This window comes from Monodelphis domestica, chromosome 5, assembly GCF_027887165.1.
Source record: "Monodelphis domestica isolate mMonDom1 chromosome 5, mMonDom1.pri, whole genome shotgun sequence".
Classification (NCBI taxonomy): domain Eukaryota; kingdom Metazoa; phylum Chordata; class Mammalia; order Didelphimorphia; family Didelphidae; genus Monodelphis; species Monodelphis domestica.
The window spans coordinates 169,495,672-169,522,881 of NC_077231.1; the positions used below are offsets into that span (position 1 = coordinate 169,495,672).

The 27,210-nt window shown below is 39.8% G+C and overlaps 1 protein-coding gene across 1 annotated transcript in view; it reads left to right on the forward strand.

Moving 5' to 3' along the window:
• Nucleotides 1–27,210, forward strand: part of CDHR3 (cadherin related family member 3) — a 104,258-nt gene that overhangs the window by 65,186 nt on the left and 11,862 nt on the right. The window contains exons 9-16 of the mRNA XM_007504100.3: nt 4,964–5,135; nt 7,093–7,195; nt 7,336–7,431; nt 11,762–11,988; nt 14,716–14,887; nt 20,117–20,367; nt 21,916–22,097; nt 24,252–24,265. Coding sequence (XP_007504162.2) covers nt 4,964–5,135; nt 7,093–7,195; nt 7,336–7,431; nt 11,762–11,988; nt 14,716–14,887; nt 20,117–20,367; nt 21,916–22,097; nt 24,252–24,265 — 1,217 coding nt within the window. The remainder of the gene's footprint in view (nt 1–4,963; nt 5,136–7,092; nt 7,196–7,335; nt 7,432–11,761; nt 11,989–14,715; nt 14,888–20,116; nt 20,368–21,915; nt 22,098–24,251; nt 24,266–27,210) is intronic.

Consider the following 27,210-nt stretch of genomic DNA (forward strand, 5'->3'; position numbering starts at 1 on the left):
CAGTTACATCACACTGACCCAGGTGCTGACCCAATTGGTGGTATCAGCAGCCTAAATGGCTAATGTTTCACAATTCTTTCTAGGCTCTCATAGTTATTGGGGGTGCCTTGGAAGATAGGCTAAACCAGTAAGAGGATGACTGATGGGCCACAAACCCACTAGTGAGTTAGGGGAGTGTTCCCTCCAAGCACGGGAAGACTGCCCCCTGCAGAATGAGCAGATGAGAACAATTTGTTCCAATGGCCACAGACTGGAGCAAGTGCTTAGAGTTTGGTCCGACAGCAAAGACTTCAAAGTGATCCGCTGCATCCCAAGCCATCACCAGGCATCCTGACTTCTATCTTGCCCCTGGTCTTGGATGACTCTGGAAGAGGGAATGAGGCTGAGAACTCTGTGCAACTCTGGATCACTTAAATCCAATTCACACACAAGTCAAGATATCACCCCATGATGCCACTGATCCTCTTTGAAAATGAAGGACAAATAACAAGGAGTCTCAGAGCACAGGCAGTCCCTGTTAAATGTCACTCTGATGTTGCCTCCCCACTCATGGCATGGATGATGAGTTGGACTTTGAAGGAACTATTACTGTCATCATCTTCATCATCATGGTTGTTATTACTACTAGTAGTAATAGATGGCACAGTGGACAGTGTTGAATTTAGGGCCAGAAAGACCCGAGTTCAAATCCTGCCTCAGTCATGGACTGTGACCCTGGTCAAACCACTATTTCCATTTGCCTCAAGTTCCCCATGTGTAAAATAGGGATAGTGATAGCACCTTCTTTCTGGGTTGTTATGATAATCAAATGGGGTAACATATGTAAAGTGCTTTGTATGCCTTAAAGTACTATGCTAATGCTAGTTATTATTGTTATTGTTACCACTACTACGATTCTCCTGCTATGTGTAAGGCACTGTGCTAGGTACCAGGGTACAGAGACAAAACAACAACAATCCTTACAATCCTTAACCTAATAGACTTAAAAGATTTTAAAATACCTCCTTTAAGCCTCTTCCAGAATATGTAACCATGAGGGAAGTGACCCAGCATCTAGGTGTAGAGAAGGCTACGTAATGGTTGGATTGAAATCTTTCACACTGAAAAAAGAAAATGTAGAGAGGCCAAGGGATTTGTCCAAAGGCACCCAGACAGGAAGTGAAACAGGACTTGAAACCAGGCTTTGCAATTCTCAGTACAAGACTTTCTACTCCTGTCTACAGCAAAGTGGCCCATTGGATAGAGGGCCAGGTCTAGTGTCACTGATTAACTGTGTGACTCTAGTAAAGTCATTTCTCTCAGCTTTAGTTTCCCAAGTTTAAGACTCATCTTCCCGATTTCAAATTTGGTTTCAAACACTTACTAGCTTTGTGACTCTGGCCAAGTCAATTAACTCTGTCTGCCTCAGTTTCCTCAGCTATAAAATGAGTTAGAAAAGGAAATGGGAAACCACTTTAGTGTCTTTGCCAAGAAAACTCCAAATGGGATTGCAAAGAATCAGGCATGATTGAAAAACAACTGAACAATAACAAACCATATTATTTATAAGCTGTTAGCAGGTTTGTGATGTTAAGAAATCACAGGAGGGTGTTGGAGCCAGCCTGAAGTGACTTAAGAGAGTTGATTGTTAAATTTTCAGTACAAGCATTTATACCTCAAAAATCAACTGATGTAACAAATTAGGGCTTGATTTATTGTTTTGTTGACTGTCTAAACTTAAGAGAGTAATGGAGAAAAATGCTAATACTGCAGATTAAACCTGAAAGTGTATCCTATGAACATTTTTTTCAGGGAGCTGGTTATTAAACACTTAGTTGGTATTAATTCACCTTTTCCCCACCCATGCTACTTCCCTTATTCCTTGTTGTTTTTCATTTGTGTCTGATTTTCTGTGACTCCATTTGGAGTTTTCTTGACAGGGTTAAGTGACATGCCCAGTGTTACAAACCTCAAAAGTGTCTGAAGATGGATTTGAACTCATAAAGATGAGTCTTCCTGATTCTAAGCCCAGTGCTCTATCCACTGCATCACCTAGCTCCTCTCTCCTGTTCCTGCCATTATTTATATTTGAGATACAAGTCCTTTTATTTATTTATTTGGGTAAAAAGAGGATCTTGGTAAGAATATTTAAAAACAAACTCTGCTCTGCAGTTTTGGGATGAATCTTATCCCTTGCATATTCACTCCTCCATCATGAGACCAGAGAAGTGTCCTTCTTTCTGAGAGAGTATTTAAAAGCCGGCAAGATGGCAAGTGAGACGTAAAATCAAGCCTAGCAACAGCCGCTAGGATTGTTGAGGTAGCACTGGCTCTGTGCCAGAGAAGCAGGAAGCTCTCATCGATAAGAAAAGAAGGGCATAAACCTCATTCTGCTCTCAGCCACTTGCTTCAAGCTCTCAGGAAGGTCTCCAGAGTTTGACAGTTCTTTGCCATGACGGAGGGTCTACTCCTGTGCCTAACAGGTGACGAACAAGCCTTGCTGGATGGAGGCATCAAAGGCTCTGCCTGACAGCTCATGTTCTGGTCGTAAATTGTCAGGCATTTGGCTGAGAGCACATCGCAAGCTGTTTGCAAGCAAAAGCAGAAACTAATGACAGCCCATTCTGCAACGCAGCCTGCCACTTTCACCTTTGGATGGCAAATAAACCAAGGTCATCTTTGCAAGGTAGCCAAAGCAGCTGCTTTCAGTGGCAGGTAACATGATAGATGGGCACAATGTGGTTTTAAATGATGCCAGTTTGGGATTAAAATAGCACATGGCAGGGAAGAAACCAAGAGCCACCCCCCCCCCCCCAGCATGGCCCTGAAGGACAATATGACATGTTTCCCCTCAATGCCTCTGAACTTTTGGCTCCCAAACTTGCAAGTCTTCAAATGCTGCAGCCTCAAACGACTCTCAGATCTGCAAGAGTGGCCTGCCTCCCTTGATTTCTGAACAAGGTCTTGGACTGCTCAGTCTCCAGCTTTGCTTTTCCAAACAGAGACCTGTTTGTTTGTTTCTTATAGTTTAGAAGAGAGCCTGCTGCAGCTGATAAATCAGCTAAAACCATAACAATGTAAGTGCTCAACCAAGGACTCAAAATGCTGCAACATCAGTTTGTTAGGAAGCACAAAGGCATTTGGGGTTAGCAAGAAACTAGGCACCCTCAGTTACCCATGCTAGGGTAGCTTCTTTCCAGAAAAGTAAAGCCCATCTATTCTCAAAAGCCAAGAGCCATTTTGCTGTTAGACTTTGCTCAGATTCTGATGAACTATTTCCAGGCTTCTCAGAGAAGATCATGGAGATGATGAAAGAGGAACCTTTGGCCCTAGAAGTAAAAAAAAAAAAGGCAGTAATGGCCCAAGGATCCTCCATCATCATCTCCATTTTAGAGATGCAGAGACTGACTTGGGTACAGCTATATTATTTCTCATTATTTCCATTGTATTTTCCCCAGATTGTTGATCTATATTCCATTTTGAGGGTTCACTTCAAACAGTGACTTTGAACAAAGCTATACTGATTATATATCACTAATAATCATAGCTTACTTTATATAAGTATTTTTCAAAATATTTTATATATGTGTCGTTTTGACATGAAGGGTCCTAGTGGACCTTGAGAGAGATATTTCACTTCTCTGGTTTCTTGTCCCTACTAAGATGATCTCAGAACTGTGCTTTCTGGCAGCCTTTCCTCCCAAGGGGATTCACTGGCTCCCTTTACAAGCACATAGGCTCACAAGGATCAAAACATGAATAATTTGATTTTGAAGGTAACAGATCAAGAAATTGATAAGACATATTTGAGCCTATAGAAAGCAATGAACAACCCTTTCCTCACAGATCTGCATTATATGTATGGCTTGTAATACTACCCTGTTTAGGGTTCTAGCAGAGAAGTAGCCAGGGCATTATTATTTTCTATGTTTTCTGGCTCTACTTGCATCTAATTGATCACTTCCTGCCACTCTTAGTAAGCACTACCATTTGCTATCTATTATCACTACTCCCTGGAACTCTGTAGTTCTACTGTAGTTCTCTTTGCTTCCCAGAAAATGGTAGTTACTTCACCACCAGTCCCTATTCATTATCTTCTGCAATTATTGTTTCCTGATGTACTCAGATGTTCTTTTGTGGATAGGAATTCCTATGTCATCATTCACTGTCCTCCACAGTTGTTTTGCCATTCTCCTCTACCTCCTAGCATCAGCATTCATTATCTTTCTCAAGAGACCAACCTTCTAACAACTAGTGTTTATGGAAATAACCTATAGTCATGTCTACAATTCAGAAAAATATGTTATTCTTAAAGCTTGTCTAAAACAACCATCCTGATAATATATCAAGGGATCAGAAGGCACTTCTCTCATGTCAGAGCCCCTGTTACATGTCAACATCATCCAAGTCAATCTTGATATAGTGGAGAAAGCCTAGATTTGCAATTAGAGAACATAGGTTTGAGTCTCCTTTCTTCCTGTTAGACTTTAGGCAGACTGTTTATTCTCTCTGGACTTGGTTTTCTCATGTGTAAAATGATGGAATTAGACTAGCCTAAGTATCCTTTGAAGCCAGATGATAAATGGTAGCACTGCTAATCTCCCCAAAAGGGCAAGCACTCTGTCTGATGTTTGATATTCCCCCTGAAATCTTCTTTTCTCTAAGCTCAGCATCCCATTTCATTAGCACAATGCCTAGCACAAAGAAAGTTTAGGAAATGCTTTTTCTCCTACTTTCCTCTTCCTCCCTTCTTCAATCCTTTTCTTAGTTCCCTTTATTCTTCTCTCCTTTTCTGCTCTTCACTTTCCTTCTTGTCCTCATACTACCTAGCACACTCCTAGGCCAACAGTGGATACTAAATAAATGTCTGTTAGATATAAACAAATTGAAGTTGAAGTGGCCTACACATGGCTTGCTTATGGAAGGTGCTTTGTAGACATTTGTTGACTGGGGAAAATATTGAGTCAGATCTTTTCAACAACAGCATCTCAGTGCCTGAAAAAACCATCAAGGGAATGCTGCTTCTGAATCTGGTGCAACATTGCTTTGATAATGATGCCGAAGCACCAAACAACCAGTTCAATTTCACTGATCTATCTGGAGTAAGAAGCAATGGAAAATTTTCTCAAGATCCAGATGGCTCTGGGAAAATTTTGGTAAGCTAACGGTCTCTGTCTGTGTCATTAAAGGGGAATCTCGGGAATATTGGTATAGATTGGAGGATATGTTGGCTATCCCCCGGGAAAGACATATGTGAGCTTATATAGCTCATTTTGAAAGATTTCTAATATTTCCTCTTTATTTTACCCAGGTTTTGGGAACAGTTTGTTGCATGGAGCAATATGCAACAATGTTGAGACTCCAAGGCCTTGTATCATCTACCATTTTTTAGTATTATTCAATGTATCTCCCTGGTCATAATAGCATACACTAGATTTAAGCACTTCCATTTTTTCAAATGCCTTAGTCTGAAGCATAGATGTATGATGGGAAAACAAATTTAGAATAATCAGAAATTATAGCCCAACTTCCTCATTTTCCAAGTGAGAAACTGAGGCTCAGAGAATATGCCTGTGGTCACATAGATGGTAAGTAGGAGAGTAAGAACTTGAACTCTAGTCCTGTGATTCTAAATCCAGGATTCTTTCCTCTGTTCCACTCTGCTTCCTAGTGGTAAAAGATGCTGGTGTATTTTTATAAGATAAGCATATTAAGCAGTGCAGACTCTATTGAAAACAGTGGAAAGATGAAATATGGGCATCCCAATTCCTTACCTTAGGAGCAGGCAAAATCAAAGGGAATAAGCAGAACCAGGAACAATATATGCAATGACTATAAAAAAAAAGTAAGTGGAATTCCTAGCTGATTGACCCTGGGTAAGTCACTTAATTCCATTTGTCTAGCCCTTACCTTTCTGTCTTAGAGTTGTTACTAGAATAGAAAGTAAGGGTTTAAATTTAAAATGTTTAAAAGTAAGTGGAAAAAAAACATAAACAGGAATGAAACTGAATACTGTTTTATTATAAGGACCAAGTTTGGCCCAGAAGAAGAGAAAATAGATACACTTCTGTTCATTAGAATGGTATAGTTTATGGGTCTGGAAAAATGAAAATATTATCTTTCTGAGTTAATTAGTTTTGCTGAACCACCTTTTTACCCCCTTTTTTGTGGGTTAGGGAGGTTCTTTATTAAAAAGGATGATTCTTTGGGAAGGCATGAAATTGGGATGCATTTGGAAATGAAGATGATATAGAAACCAATATATGTATAGAAAAAATTTATTATATATAAAAGAAAGATAGAGTGAGCAGTAGAGTGTCAATATCTCATTTTGGACTTCTAATCTAGAGTTTGGGATGGGGAAAAAGAACTGAACCTTTTTTTTTCTTTATTGAGCCATTTATAACCAACACTAAAACTGAATAAGAATGTGGAAAGGAACTAGGAAGTAGTTGGTGGGGAGAGATAAGGGGAAAAGGAAAGGGGACCAAAAAAAAGTGGGAGGGAATTTTATATTGACTATCAAGCCTCTCAAGAAAAAGAACATTATATTCCAGTGAATGACTTGGAGGCCAGAAATCCTAGGTTCAAAATCTGCCTCTTACAAACTACCATGGGCAAGTCACTTGACCCCTCTCAGCCTCAGTTTCTACATGAAAATAGGGATTATAGTAGCTAGCTCACAGCATTGCTATGAGACTCATATGAAACAACATATAGAAAGTGATCCAAAAGTTTTAATAGCTTAAAACAGCACTAAAACTAAAAGTAAAGCATTTTGTGAACCTGAAAGTGCGTTTTGTCTTAGTAACAACTCTAAGATGGAAGGGCAAGGGCTAGGCAATGGGGGTGAAGTGATTTGCCCAGGTTCACCCAGCTAGGAAGTGTCTGAGGCCAGATTTTCTTGATTCTAAGTCTAGCACTCTATCCACTGAGTCACCTAGTTGCCTCTGCTATATGTAATCTGGAAGAGGTCTTCTTGTCTTCTTCCCTATCCCCCATCATCCCATCCTTAGCACTTCACTTTTTTAAAAGGAAGGATAATGTTGCTAATATTATTTACAGTATGTCCATTTCTCCCAGTATGATCAAATCTGTTTCTTTTTCATCTAGCTAATAGGTGATCTAGATTATGAAGATTTAAATAATCTAGCAGCTGGGAATAAATATGTTTTATCAATCCAGGTGCAGGACATTGTATCTCCTTATTTTAAAAGTAAGTATGCACTTAATTTCTCACTGAAGAGATGTTTTACCATGAGTGCAGAAATAAGCATGCTAGCTGACTGATGTGTTCAAAAGAAGGTGCCAGAAGAGAACTTTCAGATCTCAGAATATTCTCTACTTCTTTTTTAGGTACCATATACATTTATATCCAAACAATTCCAGAAAATGAATTCCCTCTGGTTTTTGATAGTCCATCCTATTTTGAAGTTTCAGAAATGAAGCCAGGTGAGTAAAGCAAATAGAGAATAAAATAATAGTCCTATCAATAGAAATTTAGAGCCAAAAGAGGTATTCTTTTGGGGGTAGGAGAAGGGAACAAGCTCCTACTATGCACCAGTCCCTGTGAGTAGTGATTTAAAAATATTCTCATTAGAGATCACAGATCTAGTGCTGGAAGGAACCTCAGAGGTAATCTAGTGGATTTTACAGAGGATTAAAGTGAAGTCTCTAATGGTTGTGTCCTTCCCGTGGTCACACTGCTAATAAGCCTCAGAGATGGGATTCATACCAAGGTCTTGTCAATCCAGGCTGTTGGGTGGCTCTACCTAAAGTCAGAAAGACTCATCTTCCTCAGTTCAAATTTGGTCTCAGACACTTACCAGCTATGTGACCCTGGGCAAGTCACTTAACCCTGTTTGCCTCAGTTTTCTCATCTATGAAATGATCTGGAGAAGGAAATGGCAAGCCATTCTAGTATCTCTGCCAAGAAAACCCCAAATTGGGAAGTGGGGATGGGGTTGGATATGGCTGATGTGATTCAACAACTTCTAAGTCCAGAGTTAATGTCCACTGTCTTCAAAGAGAGAACACCCACTGGTAAGTACATAGATTTTATTTTGCACAATTATTATCTGTTGTACTTAGTTTCAAAAATAGATCCAGTTCCGGAGTTGGGAGAACATAGGTTAAGTCTGGCCTCAGACACTTCCTAATTGTGTGACCCTGGGCAAGTCACTTAACCCTATTTATGTAGCCCTTGCCATTCTGTCTTATAATTGTTACTAAGACAGAAAAAAGGGTTAAAAAAAAAGTTAACACAGCTGCCTGAGTATCACTTAGCAAAGAAAATTTCATTTCTCCCATCTGTTGTTTGCTGTAAAACCATGAGATTCCATCTTATGCCTACTTGCCCTTTTTTGTACCCTCCATTCTCCTGTCATCTTCACTGTCGCCCCCTCTGATTTTCACCTGGCTCCTTTTCTTTTTAAAAGGAAAAAAAAAGGTTTCTTTTCACAGCTTTCCTCTGCTAGACATTAAAATTAGAATCTAACCTGCTTGAAGACAGGAACTGTATTTGCTTTTTTAGTTGTATTCCTAGCCTAGCACTTGGCACATCTTGAGCACTTAATAAATGCATTTTTATTCTTTCATTCATTCATTCATAAGGAAACTTCTCTTCCTTCATGTTCAGCTTTCTTGTTCTACAATTCTCTGCTTAGCAACAATCTCTTTCATTTTAAGAATGAACTCCCCATTTAGTGTTCTGATTGATTTCTTCTCGTCTCTCTCAGTTTAAAAATTAATTTAAAAAGCTAACCCTTTCCTTGCATTTTGTATCTTAGTTACAAGAGCAGTTGCTTCCTTTGCTTTCTGCCATCTCTCTCTAATTTGGCCCTCAAACCACACATCTCTTAAAAGCACAAACTTCTTATGATTAGTACCTCTCCGCTTCATTTTCTCTTCTTTCTGGCTTTCTTCTCTGATATTCAGCTTACCAAAAGAAGGGAAAACAAAATCTTTTCCAATCCCCTTAGTTTCTGGGAGTCACTAGGGCATTTGTCCAAGCGTTTTTTGGACAAATGGTATTTTATGGGTGGAAGGAGGAAGCTGAAACATCCTATTTTCCAGCCACCCCCACCTCTAGCTAACCTGTCTCACCTTCCATTTGCATCGTATCTATCTTGTATGTATATAGTTTGTGTGTTGACTGCTCCATTAGACAGACTGTTAGCTCCTTCAGGGCAGGACTATGTGTTTGTCTTCCTTTGTATCCTCAGCACTTAGCTTAATGCCTGGCACCTAGTAGACCCTTAAACTGATTGTTGACTGACTTGACTCACTGACTGATTGACTGGAGAATTGGTCTAGTCTGTTTTATGAAGGTTGTGTATATTTGATCTGAGGTCTGGCCTACTCCATTTTAAGGGACACTGGAATTTCTGCCTTTGTGGGAAGCAAGAGGAAGAAAGTGGTCAAATGGTCATTGTTTTTATGTTTCTATCTCCTAGGGGGGAGTTAGGCTCAAACTGTGTTTATATATCATGCACCAAATATTTGTAGTCTAAGAGAATGATTCTTTTAGAGTTCAGGATAAACACTACTTTCTCTATAATGGAGAGTAACACTTGGTTTACTGTGACCACTGAGGGAGTGAACTCCCTCCTCATGCTGGTTCCCCACAAAACAATCACATATCAAGCAAACATGTTTAGCCAAGCAAAGGGTAAGCAGAAATTGGAGTCATTATACAGAGTAATAGGGCAACTATCTACTGTGTAGAATCTACACAGATAGATCTACACAGTAGATAGATTACAGGGACTAGAGCAATAATAGTGAACCTTTTAGAGACCAAATGCCAGGACTTACTCCCCAGGCCAATTGCCATGCCCTTCCCCCCCATCAAGGGTCAGGAGATCCTTGCCCTCCCCCTTACCCCACACAGGGGAGGGAGAAAGTGTACCCATTGGACAACTGGGCAGAGGGGTGAGTGAAGTGAGGAATGTTCTCAGTGAGAGTAGAGAGGGAGAGAGGAGTGGCCTGAGAGATCTGCTCCCCTCCAGCTCTGCTGCCTGTGAGCCACCCACCTTACCCCCTATGTGTTCCCATTGTGCTGCTGGGCAGAGAAATGGGGGATGTGAAAAGATGTCATCAGGCACAGTGGAGAGGGGGAGGAGAACAGCTCTGCCCAAGTCTCTCTGACTTTCTAGTAACAAACTCAGGGTGGGGGGTCATACAACATGCTCACAGAGAGTATTTCTGTATGCCATCTTTGGCACCCATTCCATAGGTTTGCCATCATTGATCTAGAGGCAAGAAGATTCATCTTCCTTAGTTGAATTTTGGCCTCAGACATTAACTAGTTGTATAATCCTGTGCAAGTCACTTAACCCATTTGCCTCAGGTTACTCATCTATAAAATGAGCTGGATAAGGAAATGGCAAACCACTTTAGTATCTTTGTCAAGAAAACCCCACAGGGGTCATGAAGAGTTGGACATGACTGAAAAATGACTGAACAAATTGGAGATTAGTGCAGAGAAAAGAGGACAAATGAGTAGATGAGCTCTGTGACTATAAATGAGGTAGAATATCTGCTCACCTAAGGAGAGAATGATACCATCAGAGAAGTCCATTCTTAGCTTCTAATCATATTGTAGGTTCTATTAGTTTCTAGGGTTGCACATGCTAAAAATCAAGGGAAATGTCAAGGGTTGGCTTCCAAACACATCTGTGGCTCCAGAGAGAGCTCTAATCTAGCATTCAGAAGTTTGCTTTCTGCGTGCTTCATTTCCTAACTCTCTCTACCTTAAGCAGCATCCCAATTTAGGTCTCTCAGCCAATCAGAAGGCACATCCTTCCTCCTATGATGCAGTGTCACAAGTTTGTCCTTAAGAGAATCATTCTAGTCCTGAGAAGGAGTAAAGTTACATTGTAGTGTAGAGTAAGTTACATTATAGTATAATGGAGAGAATATTAGATAGTTAGAACGCCTGAGTTCAAGTCCCAGAAGTTACATTCCTCCTCTGGGACAGAACTTTTTCAGTCGCTTAAAAAAAAAACAAACAAAACACAAAACCTCATTCAGAGTAAGCCTGAAAACAGTAACTATAAAGCATAAACACAAAGCAGGGTGAAGAGAAAAAAACATAAGCCAGGAGGAGCTAAAACCTTTGAAGAATTTAGCAGAGTGTCCTTTGAGATCAATAAATAGTAGTGATGTGCTTCAGTGGATCTTAAAAGATCAGGCCATGCCCTGAAACCCTTAGCCCTGCATAGCAATCCTCATGGACTAAATCCTTATATTGCTAAGAAGTTTGCAAAGTTATTTAGATACATTATCTCATTTGAGCCTCAAAACAACCCTATGAAGTACGTACATTAGGATCATATTCAGTTTACAAATGGGAAATCTGAAGATCAGAGCAATTATATGACTGGTGCAGGGTCATGACCTAATAAATTCCAGTCAGGATTTGAACCCAGGTAGAATTCTGGGCATGGAGTTAAAGACCTGAGTTCAAATTTGACCCCAGATACCAGCTATGTGACCTTGGGCAAGTCATTTAACCTTTGCCTTAATTTACTGGAGAAGTCAATGGCAAACTACTCCAGTATATTTGCCAAGAAAACCCCATAAACCAAGGGGTCACAAAAGCCAGACACAATCAAATGGCTGAACAACAACTTCTTAAATCCCGTGCTCCAGCCACTGTTGCAATACAGCTTCCCTGTGGCAGTTGGAGACATATCTATTCCATCATATGTTCTTTTTCTTTCCCTCCCTTCTCCTTTCTGCAAAGTACTCATCTGAAATCTTTTTTTATTCCTTTCAGTTCAATCACGCATCGGGCAAGTACATGCAACAGATGAAGACTATCCTAAGAGTAACATCACATATTCCATTCTCTCTGGAGGCTCCACTGTCCAATACACAGGTCTATTTCGGATTAACCCTAAAACAGGGGTGCTCCAGCTCATGACTAAGGCTGACTTTGAATCAGCCCCACTGCACATCCTCACAGTACGTGCTGCCAACAGAGAAGATACTAGCACAGCCACTGTGAGTAATGATTGCCTGCCTACCTGTTGGGTTGTCCTTAAGCTTTTCAAACATCATAGGGCTAAATGAGTTAGGGCCATGCTCTTTGAGCTCAGCACGAAGTCATGTTAATGACCAAATACATAACCTATAACTCCTGGATTGGGTACCATTACAAGGATTAATACATAGTCCATAGCACTCCAATGTTTCCAGGAGACTGAGAGTAGCCAGCAGCAAGAATCACATCCCATGGTAAAAATGGAAAAGAAGTCCCTTTGCCCAAAGGCACATCTTGAGTCCAGATAATAGGGCAGACCACCTAAATCCCAAGCTATTTCTTTAATCCATTAATAAATTCTAATGAACCACAAACATCCCCTTGGACAGTGAGCCTGGATGCATTTCCAGAGGGCCATGAAGCCAAAAAAAGTGATGAGTATACCCACCCACCCGTGATACAGTAATTAAACATTTTTTCACCTTTGGCAAAAATAACTGGAGGAAAGCGGAAAAGTACTACAGATATAGTTTGTTGCAGGAGAGGAGGCAAATTCCCTTTAGGAATTGGGGGGAAGGTAAACCCAAAGAGGTACCTCCAGAATACAACCCAGTGGGGTGAGGGGACATGACTGTGATGTTCTGCAACTCAGATGATATAGTTCTCTGGGTTGTGGCTAAGCCACTTGGCCAAAGGAGCCAGCAGAAAATGGTTGTCAGGTAGGGGATGATGATCAACCTAGGAAAGAAGGGTGTCCTTTCAGGAAGGAAATGCACCAGCCTCTCTCCCTATCCTAGGTCAATCCAATCCAATTCAATCAACATGTATTAAATTCCATCTGGAGACACAATGAATAAAAACAAAGACTGTCCCTACCCTCAAAGAGATTACAATCTAAAGGAGGAAACAACACACAAAAGGAGGCAGGAAAGTACACCAGGGGGTGCTTGGTGCAGAAGTCATCTTGTTTCAAGGAGCTGAAACCAGAAAAGCACAGTAGATGCAAAGTGGAGTAAGGAGATGAGAGTTCAGTTTCTGACTTTCATGAAGGAAGGTATTAGAAAGAGTTTGGTACTTAGCCTTCCAATCAGAGGGGAGAAGAAGCTGAGGGAGGTGGTGTCAATCAAGGCTTGAGTTAGCAGCAGAGTAGTTAGTGTAGAAGTGATGAACTTATCCAGTGAAGGGCTCTTGTTCCATGGAGTTGAAACTAGGCAGGGAAACAGATGAAGAGTGGAGTGTGGATGTTGGGTCAAGATCCTTTTTTTGTTTTCTGTTCATTACAGCTTTGCTCTCAGCAATACACATTTTCACAACTCCTTTTCTTATTGTTTAGACGCTGCAGCAGGATATGTCATATCTAGAGGCATATCTGGAAAAGAGGGCAGCCACTGGATCAATTGCACTGTCAGTAATTAAAAGTAGTTGAAGATAATGGGATGACTACATACAGGGAATTATTTCTCCCCCTATTCTATCAACAAACTCAGAGAAGTATGAAAGAAATATAAAGTGAACTAATAGCCAGTCTGGTTAAGTGGAGACAACATTTGGGAAGAAATCAGGAATCCGAGTTCGTTTTTCAACTTTCTTCCTAATTTGCTATGGGATTTTGAGCAAAAAGGAATTCTCCATCCTAATTTCTCCACCTATTAAATGGAAATTTAAATGATAACTTAAATGATAAATGATAACTAAATGCCAACAAAGCCCAGTCCCCAGAACAACCTATTTTGAACCAATGGATTTTAATGTTTTTTGATGAAACCAAGGGCTCAGACTTGTGGGCTTGGAAGAGAATAGATAGTATTAAATCCAAGACTAATTGTGGATTGCGTAGAGTTCTCTGAAAAATCAATAGATTCCTGATTTGGAGACTGAGTAAGCTAAAATTTCATTTCAGTCCTAAGCTCAGAAGTAGCTGAAATGCTTAAACTCCAAAGTTAGAATAAACTTGCCCACATTTAAAAAATGGATGTAGATCAAGGTAGAAATTGAACTGAACGATCTACCAGGCTCTACTCCAATTTAGCACCCTGGAAGAAAACAGTGAAAGTGATCAGATTCTAACTACTCTCTGAGGCTGGCTAGCTTTGTTGGTTAGAGACTGAAGGTAATGAAATTAAAGTCCTAGATTTGATCTCTGTGGGACAGGTTGTGTCTGGTCTGCTGTGGCCATAGATGACATCTTTAACTCAGATTCCTCTTTGGCCATACACAACAGTAGGGAAGAAGTAACAAGGGAAAGCTATAACTATTCCTAGGAAAACAAGCTGGCATCATTTTTTTTTATATCTAAAATGTTATAGCCCTTTGAGATTTACTAAGTGATTTACCATTATCTTTGTATTAAAAAAAAACAAACAAACCTTACCCTCTGTCTTGGAATTGATATGAAGTATCCAAGACATATATGTCTTAGAATTGACATGAAATATCCAAGGCAGAAGAATGGAAGGACTAAGCACATGGGGTTGAATGATTTACCCAGAATCCTACATAATATCATTGCATTTTATTTTTACAACCACCCTGGAAAGTATATACTATTATTATGTCCATTTTGGAGATGAAGAAACTGAGGCTGTCAGCTAGTAAGTGTCTGAGGTGGGTTTTGAATTTAATGTGCCACTTAACTGTTTCATTTGTACATATATCAAAAATGTCCAATTATTATAGATGAGAAAGATACTTCTGTGGAGGAGATTGGGAGTCCCTTATCTAACTGGTGATCTTCTCCCTTCTCTTAGGTGACTGTGAAAATTCTTGATGAAAATGATGAAAAGCCAACATGTGAACCAAATTTCTATTTCCTGACAATCCCTGTGGACCTAAGAGTTGGCACAAACATTCAGAATTTCAAACTAATGTGTGCTGACAAAGATTCCAGCCCCAGATCTTTCCGCTACTCCATTGGTCAAGGTATAGTATTTGACTCAGAATCTCAGTCAGGACCTCACAATGCATATAGTCTCATCCAAATAAGTATTGATTCCATAACATGCCCAACAAGAAGTCCTTATCTGCTTGAAAACCTCTACTTGGGGGGAAGGGGATACACAATCTCCAGAGTTAGCCCACTCCACTTTGGACTTGGACTCATGGATAGGAAATGTTTCTCTGCATCAAGACTAAATCTAAATCTCTGCAACTTGTCTTTTGTTCTTAATCCTATCCTCTGGGGCCAAGGAGAACAAATTGGCTCCTTCTTCTATATAACAGACCTTCAAGTATTAGAAGACGGCTATCATGCCCTCTTTTCCTTTTTTCTTCTACTGGTTAGATTCACCCATTTCCCTCATATAGTCCTTAAATGGCAGAACTCAAAGTCCTTCCCCATTATAGTTGATCTCTCTTGATACCTGGTAGCTTATCCATGTCCTACCTGGAATCAAACATAATACTCTGACAAAGGTAACATAAAATAGTAGCATCATCTTCCTCTTCCTGGATATTATGTCTCTCAATGTAGATAAGCATTGTGTTAACTTAGCTGCTATTTCATATTGTTGACTCATTGATTGTGTCTTCCACTAAAATCCCTAGCTCCTTTTCAGATGAATTGCTTCCTTGCCATGATTCTCCAATTTTATGCTTGTATCACTGGGGTTTTGAACCCAAATATATACCTTACATATATCCCTATTAAATTCACATTATTCTATTCAGGCTGGTAGTGTAGTCTATCCAGATATTTTTGAATTTTGACTCTCTGTCATCTAGCATATTAGCTATCCTTCCAAATTTTTATCATCTTCAAATTTTGACCAAATTAGCATACAAGAAATATATGGTTTTATACAAATTAGTATATACATGTATGTATTCATATGAGAGGGGGGGACAGAGAGAAGGAGAAAAAGAGGGGTGTGAGGGGGGAGAGAGAGAGTGAAAGGGAGAGAGAAAGAGAGATAGAGAGATGAAGAGTTGTTGGTAGCAGAGTGGATAGAGCATTTGCCCAGGAATCAGGAAGGCCTGAGTTCAAATCTTGCCTTAAAACATGACCTCTGGCACTCTGGACAAGTCACTTAACCTTAGTTTGGCTCAGTTTCCCCAACTATGAAGTGGGGGTAATAATAGCGTGTTCCTTGCAATATTATTGTGAGGATCAAGTGAAAAAAATTTATAAAAAGTACTTAGCACAGTGCCTAGCATAGTAGGAGATATACAAATGCTTATTCCCTTTCTCTTTAACTTTCACTTCTATAATAAATTAATATATATATATACTAAGCATATATAAGCATAGTATAAATATATACTAAGTAGTATACAAATTAATATATAATATATATGTATATATCAATTAGTATACATATCTAATAAATAGTTTCCTATGTCTCTCAAACAATTATAGAAAGCCCTTTTGGAAGGTCAGGAAGATGTGCACATCATAGTGCCTTTAGACATAAAAACATTCACCAAATATGGAAGAATGAGTGGCTGTGCTTATGGGCTGATCTAGGCTATGAGCTTGTGAAAATGAGATACTAAGTAAGGCCAGAAGGGCTTGGAAAGGGAAAATTAAATTTGCCTGATACATCCATGGCCTGCTTCTGGTCCCTCTTGTTTCCCTTTCTCTTCCCCTGACCCCTAGGTCACAGTTTGCCTAAGGTAGGGAGTCAGTAGGTAGAAAGTCTATGTCATTGATGACGATTCCTCTACCCCAATGCCCAGACTATTCCTAGGATGCAGGAATCTATATTAGTTTCATTGTGTTTTCATTTTAGACCAACTCCCTGAGCACCTCCTTTTCTGAGGGCTTATAATGGGTTGTAGGGAATTAGAGTCATCTGTCAGGGTAATAATGGATTAAATGCATTTTCAGAAATTTGCCCTCTGGGATTCTCCTATGCCCCATTCATTTTCTTTCCTTACAAATTCAGTAGCATGGAAAAAGGAAGGAAGAAAGGATACCCCTCAATGGAAATTAGACCAAAAATAACTTCACTAATGAAATGCTAAAAGCCAGAGATTTAAACCCAAACAAGCAAAACAGTTTCAAGTAAAAGAAGAAAATCTATTCTTCGCTTCCTGCTGAACTCTGAGCAGTGGGGGCTCTCACCAAGTCTGTGCGTCACAAAACCCAGAGGTAAAAACTGTCTCCATACTGGAAGTCTTATAAGATGAAAATAATCCATACTCAGCAAGACCCCAAAGGCCTTTTGGTGAGCCCTGCTGCTAAGAGAGAGAAAATTGCATCATCCCCTGCTCCATTTACTAGTTTTCACTCACTAACAAGTCTGGAGCCACTGGAGAAATGAGTTGAATATAATGGATGCAGGCCATATGACTAAACCTCATAAGTCTCACTCAGAAGCAAATGACTGAAATGAATAAAAAGTCATTGAAAAAGTCAGATACTCTGCTAAATGAAGAGAATAAATATACAGGCAAGCAAGGTAGCCTGGCTCTCAAGGAACTTTCTTTCTAAAGGGGAGACACAATATAAAAAAGGGGAGCTAGAATGGTGGGAGGACATTTCAGCATGATTTGGAAATGGTCAGGGAGCGATGTAGAGATCTAGTCCTGATGTTCAGTTGTTTCAGTTGTGTCCAAGTATCTGTTGGCCCCATCTGAGGTCTTCTTGGTAAAGCTACTGGACTAGTTTCTCCATTTCTTTCTCCAGCTCATTTTACAGATAAGGAAATGGAAGCCATCAGAGTTAAGTGACTTGGCCAGAATCACACAGCTAGTAAGTGTCTGAGGCCAGATTTGAACTCAGGAAAATGAGTCTCCAAGCCCAGTACTTTATTCATTGTGCTGCCTAGGATGAAACAAATTCACCTATTCATCATTATCATAATAATAACTAACATATAGTACTATGCATCAGGAACTGTGCTAAAAAAAGACTTTACAATTATTATTATCTCATTGATCCTCACAACAACTCGAGGTAGGTGCTATTATTTTCCCCATTTTGCAGATGTGGAGCCTGAGGCAAACAATGGTTAAATGACTTGCCCAGGATCACATAGCTGGTAAGTGTCTATGGCTGGCTTCAAATTTGGATCTTCTTGACTCCAGCATGTCACTCTAAACATTGTACCACTTAGCAGCCCAAAGTCTTAGGGGGTGAGCCTAGGATTGAGTGGGAAGAGAATGAAGATGACATAAGATTGGGCAAGATTAGGAAACAGATGGGAAGATTCCAGGAATACTTACTAGCATGAGGAAGAGTCCCAATAGCATCTGGTAAATCCTCTCTAGAGATATCTGAGAGTTCTCATTGACTAGGTGTGGGTTCTGATCCCAGAGGGACAGCTAGATGGTACAGCAGATAGAGTGCAAGGACTAAAGTCAGGAAGACTCATCTTCTTGAGTTCAGATCTGACTTCAGACACTTACTAGTTGGGTGACCCTGGGCAAGTCATTTAACCCTCTTTGCCTCAGTTTCCTCATCTATAAAATTAGCTGGAGAAGGAATTGGCAAACCACTCCATTATGTTTGCAAAGGAAAAAAAAATGGAGCCATGAAGAGTCAGACACAACTGAACAACAACATTTGATCATGTGGACCCATTTTACTGGTAAGACACAACTATTGTATCATGGAGGCAAGGATTGGATCCCTCAGAGCCTCATGGCCCCTTCCTCTTTACCTTAACCATGAGTTACTGGATAATTATGGCCACTATAATGTGGACACCGCTTCTTTAAAAAGATTGTGGTTCTGTCCATTTTTAAAGTCATAAGAGAATGGCTTGGGGTGAACTACCAAATATATCAAGAGTGAGTTTCCTTCTGATGTCAATACCAAGTGAATGCTGATGTCATCCTCTCCATCCCTTTCTCACTGGCTTCTTGACTCTGCCATGGGACTCTGAGGTCCACTAGTTGACCTGGAATCATCACCTCCTGAGCTTTTCCAAACTTTGCTCCTGCACACCCATTCCATACTCTTTTGGATCTGTCCTGTATAGGTTTTATATCCTAACATTCAAAGGGGAGGACCTATCCTAATACTTTTATTTTTATCCTCCTTAATGACAAAGATAAAAATCCCTGAATAGCCTCCTTGGAGGTAATTTAGTTCACATCTAAGCATTACTACAGTGATGCCAAAGAGTATGCATCCTTTTTTCTTATAATTTTAAACCTCAACAAAATTGAATATCTGGGGAGTTATTTGCTGTTTCTAAACTAACTTAAAACACATTTTTGTGGCTGGGGATGTCACCAGTGAAATTATTATTCACCCAAAAATGGACCAGAGTGTTTTTGGAAGGATGGGGTGGGATGGGGGAGGCATGGGAGGTTGGCAATTAGAGCTGCCCTGGAGTGGAAGGTGAGGAAACAAATACCCTTGCAGCAGTGGCCTTCAGGGAGAAACAACCACATGACCACTTCTTAGGGATATTGCAAAAGTTTCCGCATGGCTTCCTTTTGTCCAGCCTCTCCTCTGGCCATTCCATTCTTTATGCAGTCCCCAAAGTGATTTTCATTAAGTACAAATATGATCATATCAGTCTTCTACTCAATAAACTCAGTGGCTACCTAATGATTCTAGGATCATACATAAACAAATGCCTCTGGCTTTGACAGTTTCTCACAAGCTGGCTCCAACTTACCTTTCTAGACTCATTATACGTTATTCTTTTTTCCACACCCCTGATATATGCAAACCAACCTTTCTTACACATGGTACTCAAAGTTCCCACTTGACTCCTTTCTACCAGCTATCTCTCATGGCAGAAATGCTCTGTCTATTCATCTTTCTCATAGAATCTCTTATGTCCTTTAAAATTCAACTCAAACAGTACCTTCTTCAGGAACTCTTCCTGCTCCCTCCAACTACTAGTATCAACCCTCCCTCAATGATCTATTTCATATTTATTCTGTACATATGCATACACATCAATGCACAAGTACCCCAAGAAACTGTAAATCTTTTGAGAGTAGGAACATTCATTTCTGTGTTTGTTTTTCAAGGTCCTAGAACATTATCTTAGGCTTATAATAAGTAACTGAGAAATGCTCATTGATTGACTGACTGGTTGATTGATTATATGGATTCTAACTCAGGCATGAAATAGATTAAATGACATCGGAGATATTTTAAAATATATTCCTATTTGCCTTATTTTTCCTTTTTCTCTCTCTCCTCTCTTTACCTCTTTCCTCCATGATCTTGTTCCAAAAATTCAGGGAACAAGAACAATCATTTCACTTTCTCTCCCAATGCTGGATCAAATGTCACAAGCCTCCTGCTGGCAACCCCTTTTGATTATTCCAGTGGTTTTGATAAAGACTGGAACTACAAGCTACTTGTCTACATAACAGATGACAACTTACTGACCAGTAGGAAGAAAGCGGAAGCTTTCATTGAAACAGGAACAGTGACACTAAACATCGAAGTTATCCCTCCACCAACCACAGTCATCACCACCACATCCATGGTAAGGGTCTTGGCGTCCACAATCTCCAACCACATTCCTCTGTCAATTAGCTAGAGCTCTTTGACCCTGGAGGAAATGCTATGGACTTGAGAAGATGTCAATGGCTAGGAGGTGTGGTAGGGGATGCAATCCTGTGTATGCTACAGCCGAGCAATTCTGGGAAGAGGAGAGGGCCTCAAGCTCAGATGGAAATGGAGGATGCCTTGGCTGCTCCATTCATAAAAGTCAGCAAGGAATGTAACTTCCCATGCTCCAATTACATGGCTTTGAGCAACAACTTATTCTTTCTTAATCAGCCATTAATTAGTCGTAACTTGGCTAATACCAGATTTTTATGTCCAGTTGATACCACTCTAGTCACTACTAGTCACCCATTGTTGACTGGTAAGTATTCTCTTGCCCCTCATGGAAGAATCTCACAGAATTTAAAGCAGAAGGAAATTCAGTCACTGTGTGACCAGTACCCAGTTCTCTCCCTAACCTTGAAGTGATAGTATGCAGCTGAAGGGACCTTTCTAAGTGTAACTTTTCTTAAAAAGATCAAAAGAGACTGGAGTGGTATTGTGCCTTCTCAGTGAAATATGTGTCAAGAAGACAGTTTTTGGAGTATGCAGATGCTGACAAGGGCCAAATGGGATTTGGGGACTTCACTCTTTGGGTAACTGTATGGTATAGTGAATAGACAACTAGCCTTGGATTCAGGAAGACCTGTGTTCAAATCCTGCTCTGATACACACAAGTTCTCTATATATCAGGCAACTCTCTATGATGTTAAGTTGTAGGAAAGTTGCACGATTACATTGGTAGAAGAAATGTTCTTATCAAGAGTTTCCTTAGCCAGTATAATCATATATGTATTTCTACACAGGTACACATATTATCTACTGTACATTCACATATAGATGCATATGCACATACAGGCACACAAATATTATTACATATATGTGTAAGGGTTAAACGGTAGGAATTTGACAAAAGTGAGGAGAGCTCTATTTCACCTAGAAATCCCCCTCTCCTGCCTCTTAAAGAGACAGAGGGAGAGATTAAGAAAATCCCTTTAACATATGTTCCAATAAACAGGTATCTATACACACATACTCTGTGTGCTTGCATATATACATATGTATATATAAATGCTTATATATGTATACACATGCTCATATATACATGTATGATCATGTGCATATGTGTGCCTTCTTGAGAAGCCAGACTGTAATAAAGTTTAAAGTAGAGGTTGCCCACCCTCATATATTCCTTAACTTTTCTGAACTTTGAACTGATGGATACTTGGGGGGGATATATATATATATGTACATATATACACACATACATATGTATATATTTACATCAGAGCAAAAGATGAGATAAAAATGAGTAGAAGCAGAAAGAAGCCTAGTTCTAAAACTATCCAATTTCTAGAGCAAATTTTATGAGTAGAAATGGAAATGAAAACAGATTGAGTAGAAAATCTAAGCTCTAATTTTTGCCAACCATGAAAATATAAAACATGGCCATCTTCCTCCTCCTCTTCCCCCTCTTATTTTCAAGCCCAGAGTCACCTACCTGATTCAGAGGGAAAATGTTTATTCCTCATCAGCTTGGTACGTACCATTTGTGATTACTGTGGGCTCCATGCTACTCTCGGTTCTCCTGGGATACCAGTTCTTCCTACTGGTGAAATTCATCCGAAGACACTGTTCCTTCAAGCCCAAGGAAGACAAAGGATTTCTGTAAGTCACTCTGTGAGCTTGGTCCTTTCTACCACCTAGGGAAACTGATTCCAATTGTACCACCTTTATGAAAAAGATAATCTCCTGCTTAACTCAGACCTCCTAGGGAGAGGGGTAGGGGCATGCAAGTGGCAAAGAAATGCATGCTTTGCACAGGCTCAAAAAAACTTGTAATTACTCTGCATTAGTTGTCTTTCCTTGTCTTTCCCTGGTAAAATGGCCTCTACTGATATCGCAGGAACTCTATAGAATTAGTCCTTCTAATAATTGTGCTCCTGACAGTGCTTATAATTATTGAGGAGTAGTATTTTGAGCAGAAAAACATATTTACTTACTTATTTTCTATTTAGAAAGAGACTAGAAAGGCAGCATAGTGTAGTGGATAGAGGATTGGCCTTGGATTTGGGAAGACCTGGGTTCAAATTCCACATCTGACTCTTATTATGTGACTTCCCTCAAGTAAGTCTCTTAGTGGCCCAAGCAATTCATTAAAACTACAAAAGGAAAAGGGGGTTTCTGGATTGCTAGATCCATATAATGAGGAAATTATGGCTCTAGTAAAAAATTAATTAAAATTAAAAAGTAGGGGCAGATAGAGATGGAATTGGAGAAAACTTCAAAGACTAATAACAGGCTTCCTCCATCAAAGCTCTGCTTTAATGCCTCATATAACCTGTTGTTCTCTCCCCTAGCTCCAAAACACAATATCATATCATTTCCTTGAGGTCAGGTATAGTTTCATTTTTGTCTTTGTAGCCTCACCCCCTAGCACAGTGAATGGCACACTGTAGCTATGTTATAAATGCTTACTTATTGATTGATTGATCCTGTGCTCTCAAAGGCTATGCAGGCAAAGTTTAGGCTCAGGAAGATGCCACCAATGTTTCAGGGATAGGTATGGTGACAGACTGTATGTCTGCCAACTGAGGGCTACCTTAGTTAAGTTTGGAAAGGGGCAGATACCAGGAAATTTTATTTTATTTGCTGGCCCATAGCAATTCATGAAGACCATTTACTATTATGTAAAGAAGCTGTTGATCTGTGTTGCTAGTGTAGTTACTATGTTGTTGAAATCACAGATTCTTAATTTATGGTAGATGAACCCTTTTTGGATTGTCCTTGCCTTGCTGCGATGAGTTCTAAAATAAAATAGCATGGCGGCCTTGGGTGCTGGTTCCTAGTGTATTGACCTTTAGGTTTTAATCTTAGTTCTAGTCAACATGAATTTTGAGAATATTAACCAAGTTTTAGTTTTTTGGGGGGGTTTCCCATAAAGATGGCAATGAACTATGTTTATGGTATAGTGAAAGGAAGAAAGGCCAGTGCTATAACTTGGATTCAAGTTCTGAATCTGACCCATACTAGCTGGGTGACCTTAGGCAAGTCACGTAACCTCTCAATACATCAGGTACCTGTGCAAATCAAGAAATTACAGATGATAGTCAACCTGCATCAGTGGAAGGAGTTTTCAAATTAGGGATTTCCTAGGCCATTGGAAATCATAGTTCTGAACAACAAAAACAGATGGAATGATAATAATGAACATGCATTTCACAGAAGTATCCTGGATATTTTCTAGTATTGTTCAAATGGTTTGAAATCAATAGATGAATGACTAGATCATGAAAAGAAAGCATGAGGATTTGGTATGAGTCATCCATTCCATTACCGTACCATATTGGGGAAATTGCTGCCATTGACGGCTTTAGCTTCATAATAGAAAGGAGGAGAGTGGCTGTTGTGCTTACAAACAAGCCAGTGATCCGTGGAGGAGCTTAGATATAGTAAATGTCTCAGGATGGGGAGGGGTAGCTACTGTGAGCCCAGGACCTGCATGCAATTCCTGCTCTCATGTTGAATGTGCAAATGAACATCTCCATTTTAACATATACTCCCACAGCTAATCATTTCTAATATGGTTTATTTAATCAAAGGAAGCCTATAAGAAATTCTGAACTAAGCCCGATCTCTCTGAAAATGAGTTGTAATATGATAAGACAGGCAGCATTTATCAAATGGGGGTAGAACGAGATTGCCTGAGAAAGAAATATTATACTTCTGAAGGAAGCTCCCCAAAGAAACCCATCTGGTTATGTGTGTAGTGATGTGCAATAGTCTCCTGGTAATTAATGTCAATCTTTTATTTTGTCATAGGGTGAAAAAAGGAGGTATGTATGCTGTCTATTCTCCTGGCTTCTGGGACTTGGTGGGTGTAGATGAAAGGAATTCTGCTCAGTGGAGGATAAAAGGGCAATGCATATTCTCACAGTGCCTGGCATTTAGGAGATGCTCAATAAGTACTTATTGCACTGAATCGAATTGAATTGAACTACATAAACAGCATCTGGAGGAAAGCAAGAGTCAGAATGTAGCATGAGAGGGTAGTGCTTTGTAAACCCTAAGGTACAATAGAGGAGGAGGAGAAGGAGAAAGAGGACAAGGAGGAGAAAAAAAGACAAGAAGGATAAGAAAGAAGAGGAGAAGAAGAGGACAAGGAAAAGGAAGAAGAAGAGGATGCTGCTGCTGATGTACAATGGATAGAGCCAAAAAGACCTGAGCTAAGTGACTCAGTAGATAGAGAGCCAGACTTGGAATCAGGAGGACCTGCGTTCAGATCCTCAGATGCATACTAGCTGTGGGGCCCTGGGCAAGTCACTTACCCCCAGCTGCCTAGCTCTTCTCCATCTCCTGCCTTACAACCAATACTTAGTATCAATTCTAAGAGAGAATATAATGGTTTAAGAAAAAAGAAGACAAGTTCAAATCCAGTCTCAAACACTCAATGGCTGGATGACCCTGGCCAAGTCATTTAATTTCTATTTGCTTCAGTTTCTTCATCTATAAAATAAGAGTAATGATAATACTCACCTACCAAGGTTATTTTGAGGATCAAATGAAATAATATTTATAAAGTGCTTAATACAGTATCTGACACATAATAGCTGTTATTATCACTAAAATCATTTAATAAAAGCTTTATTAATGCTAGTGACATAAAAATGATAGCATCTTCATTAAAAAGTTTGCATTTTACCATGTGATACATACAATATGCACATAAGCAAGTGAAATACAAAATAATACATAACAATTTCAAGAGTGAGAGATTGCTAACAACTGGGGCAGTCAAAGATAGAACACCTGAGCTGGACTTTGAAGGAATGTTGGGATTTTTACTTTCCAGGCAGAGGGGAGGCAGAGGTGCATTCCAGATCTAGGGGATCACTCATACAAAACAAAAATGAGCCAATGTGGCTAAGCAGCCAGAACTCTTTCAATTGGATGTGTCCGTTGGGCTTCTGCTACCTGCTGCGTTTCATTTGAGCACCTAGAAGTCAATCCCTTGTAGAATAATGAAGCTATGAACTAGACATGTGTTTTATTGGAACATTGTACTCAGGGCAGAACTTGAAAGAACTCGCTCCCACCCTCCTTTTATAACTGGAAATACAAACTGTCTTTTTTTAGGAAGAAAAATTCATCTGAATAAGACTATAATCATAAGATAATTGTCAGTGTGCAATGAAGAGAGTGCTGGATTTAGAGTCAAAGGACTGGGTTCAAATCCTAGCCCTGCTACATATTACCTGTGTTGACTTTAGGGACATTGCTTTACCTCAATGGGGCTCAGTTTACTCTACCACAAATTGGGTTTTTTGTTTTGTTGGAGCAGATGTGCCCCCCAACCTAGTAAAGGGGCCTGATCAGATGATTTTGATGGTTTTGATCAGATGAGTTCAATGGGGACAATATTTTGACTTTATAGCTTCTAGCCTTGATAATAGGGTACATTCAATGTGGACCCAACTTCTGATTGCCCTGAGCTATTGATTAATGGTGGAAGGAGGAGTAGAGATAGACAATGGAAAGACATTTTCAAGTCTTTTTTTTTTAAGGAAATGCCTACTTTAATTTGTCAAATCAACAAATGTATTTATTGAGCAATTTGTGTTCCTGTTATTGATTGAGCATCCAATGCTGAAATATGCTACATAAGATGTCCTGTAAAGAATTTATTGTTTTTTTTAATTAGTTGTGCCTGACTCTGTGACCTTATTGGGGATTTTCTTGGTAAAGATACTGGAGTAGTTTACCATTTCCTTCTCATCTCATTTTATAGATAAGGAAACTGAGGCAAACAGAGGTAAGTGATTTGCCCAGGATCACACAGCTAGCAAGAACTTGGGTCCTCCTGACTCCAGGGTTGGTACTGCCTCTACTGCACTACCTAGTTGCTCTTAAAGAATATAGGATCACAAATTGAGAGTTAGAAGGAAGTTTAGAGGTATATAGTTGAAGCCCTCATTTTTAACTCAGGCTGATAGGTTAAATAATTTGCCCTAGGTCACAGAAATCCCAAGCAACAGAGTTGAATCAAGCTCCTCTGACTCTGAAGCCCGTTCTCTTTCCATGTCTCTTGGACACTTTAAAACAAATTCTTTTCCCTTTTTTCATCTGTTCTCGATGAATTGGACATAGAAAGTCTACTTGGAGTTGAGTCTGATGGAGGATAGCTCCTATTCTCCTTATATAACTCAAAATAAAATGAAAATGTTAAGGGAAAAAAACTTCTCAAGATCTGTTAAGAGGTAAGAAGTGGGGTGTATGGGGTATTCAGGGAAGACTAGTACCTTCCTCTGGCATGAGGGCTTGCCTAGATCTTTTCAGGGCTACTTATCATCCTTTGGTGTTCACCTGCCACCAGCTCGCACCTATGGCTCCAAGAAGCTGTAGCATGCCCAGCGGCCATTCTCTGGAAAACCATGGTAATTGACAGGTCTCAAACCCATTGGTGAGTTAGGAGGGTGTCTGTCCCAAGCATGTGAAGACTTCCCCCAGTAGAAAGAGCAGATGAGAACAATTTATTCCAGTGAAAATGCAAAGATACTACTGCCCCCTTAGCCATCACCAGTCAGCCTGACTTTGTCTTGCCACTGGTCTTTCGGTGACTCTGGAAGAGAGACTGAGGCAACAACTTGGTGTAACTTTGCCTCACTTAAATAAAATTTGTGCACAAGTCAGAAGACATCACCTGTGATGTCATTTTAGTCCTCTTCAAGCACAAAGGACAACAACCAACCAAGATAAAAGTAAATAAGAAAAAGCAAATTAG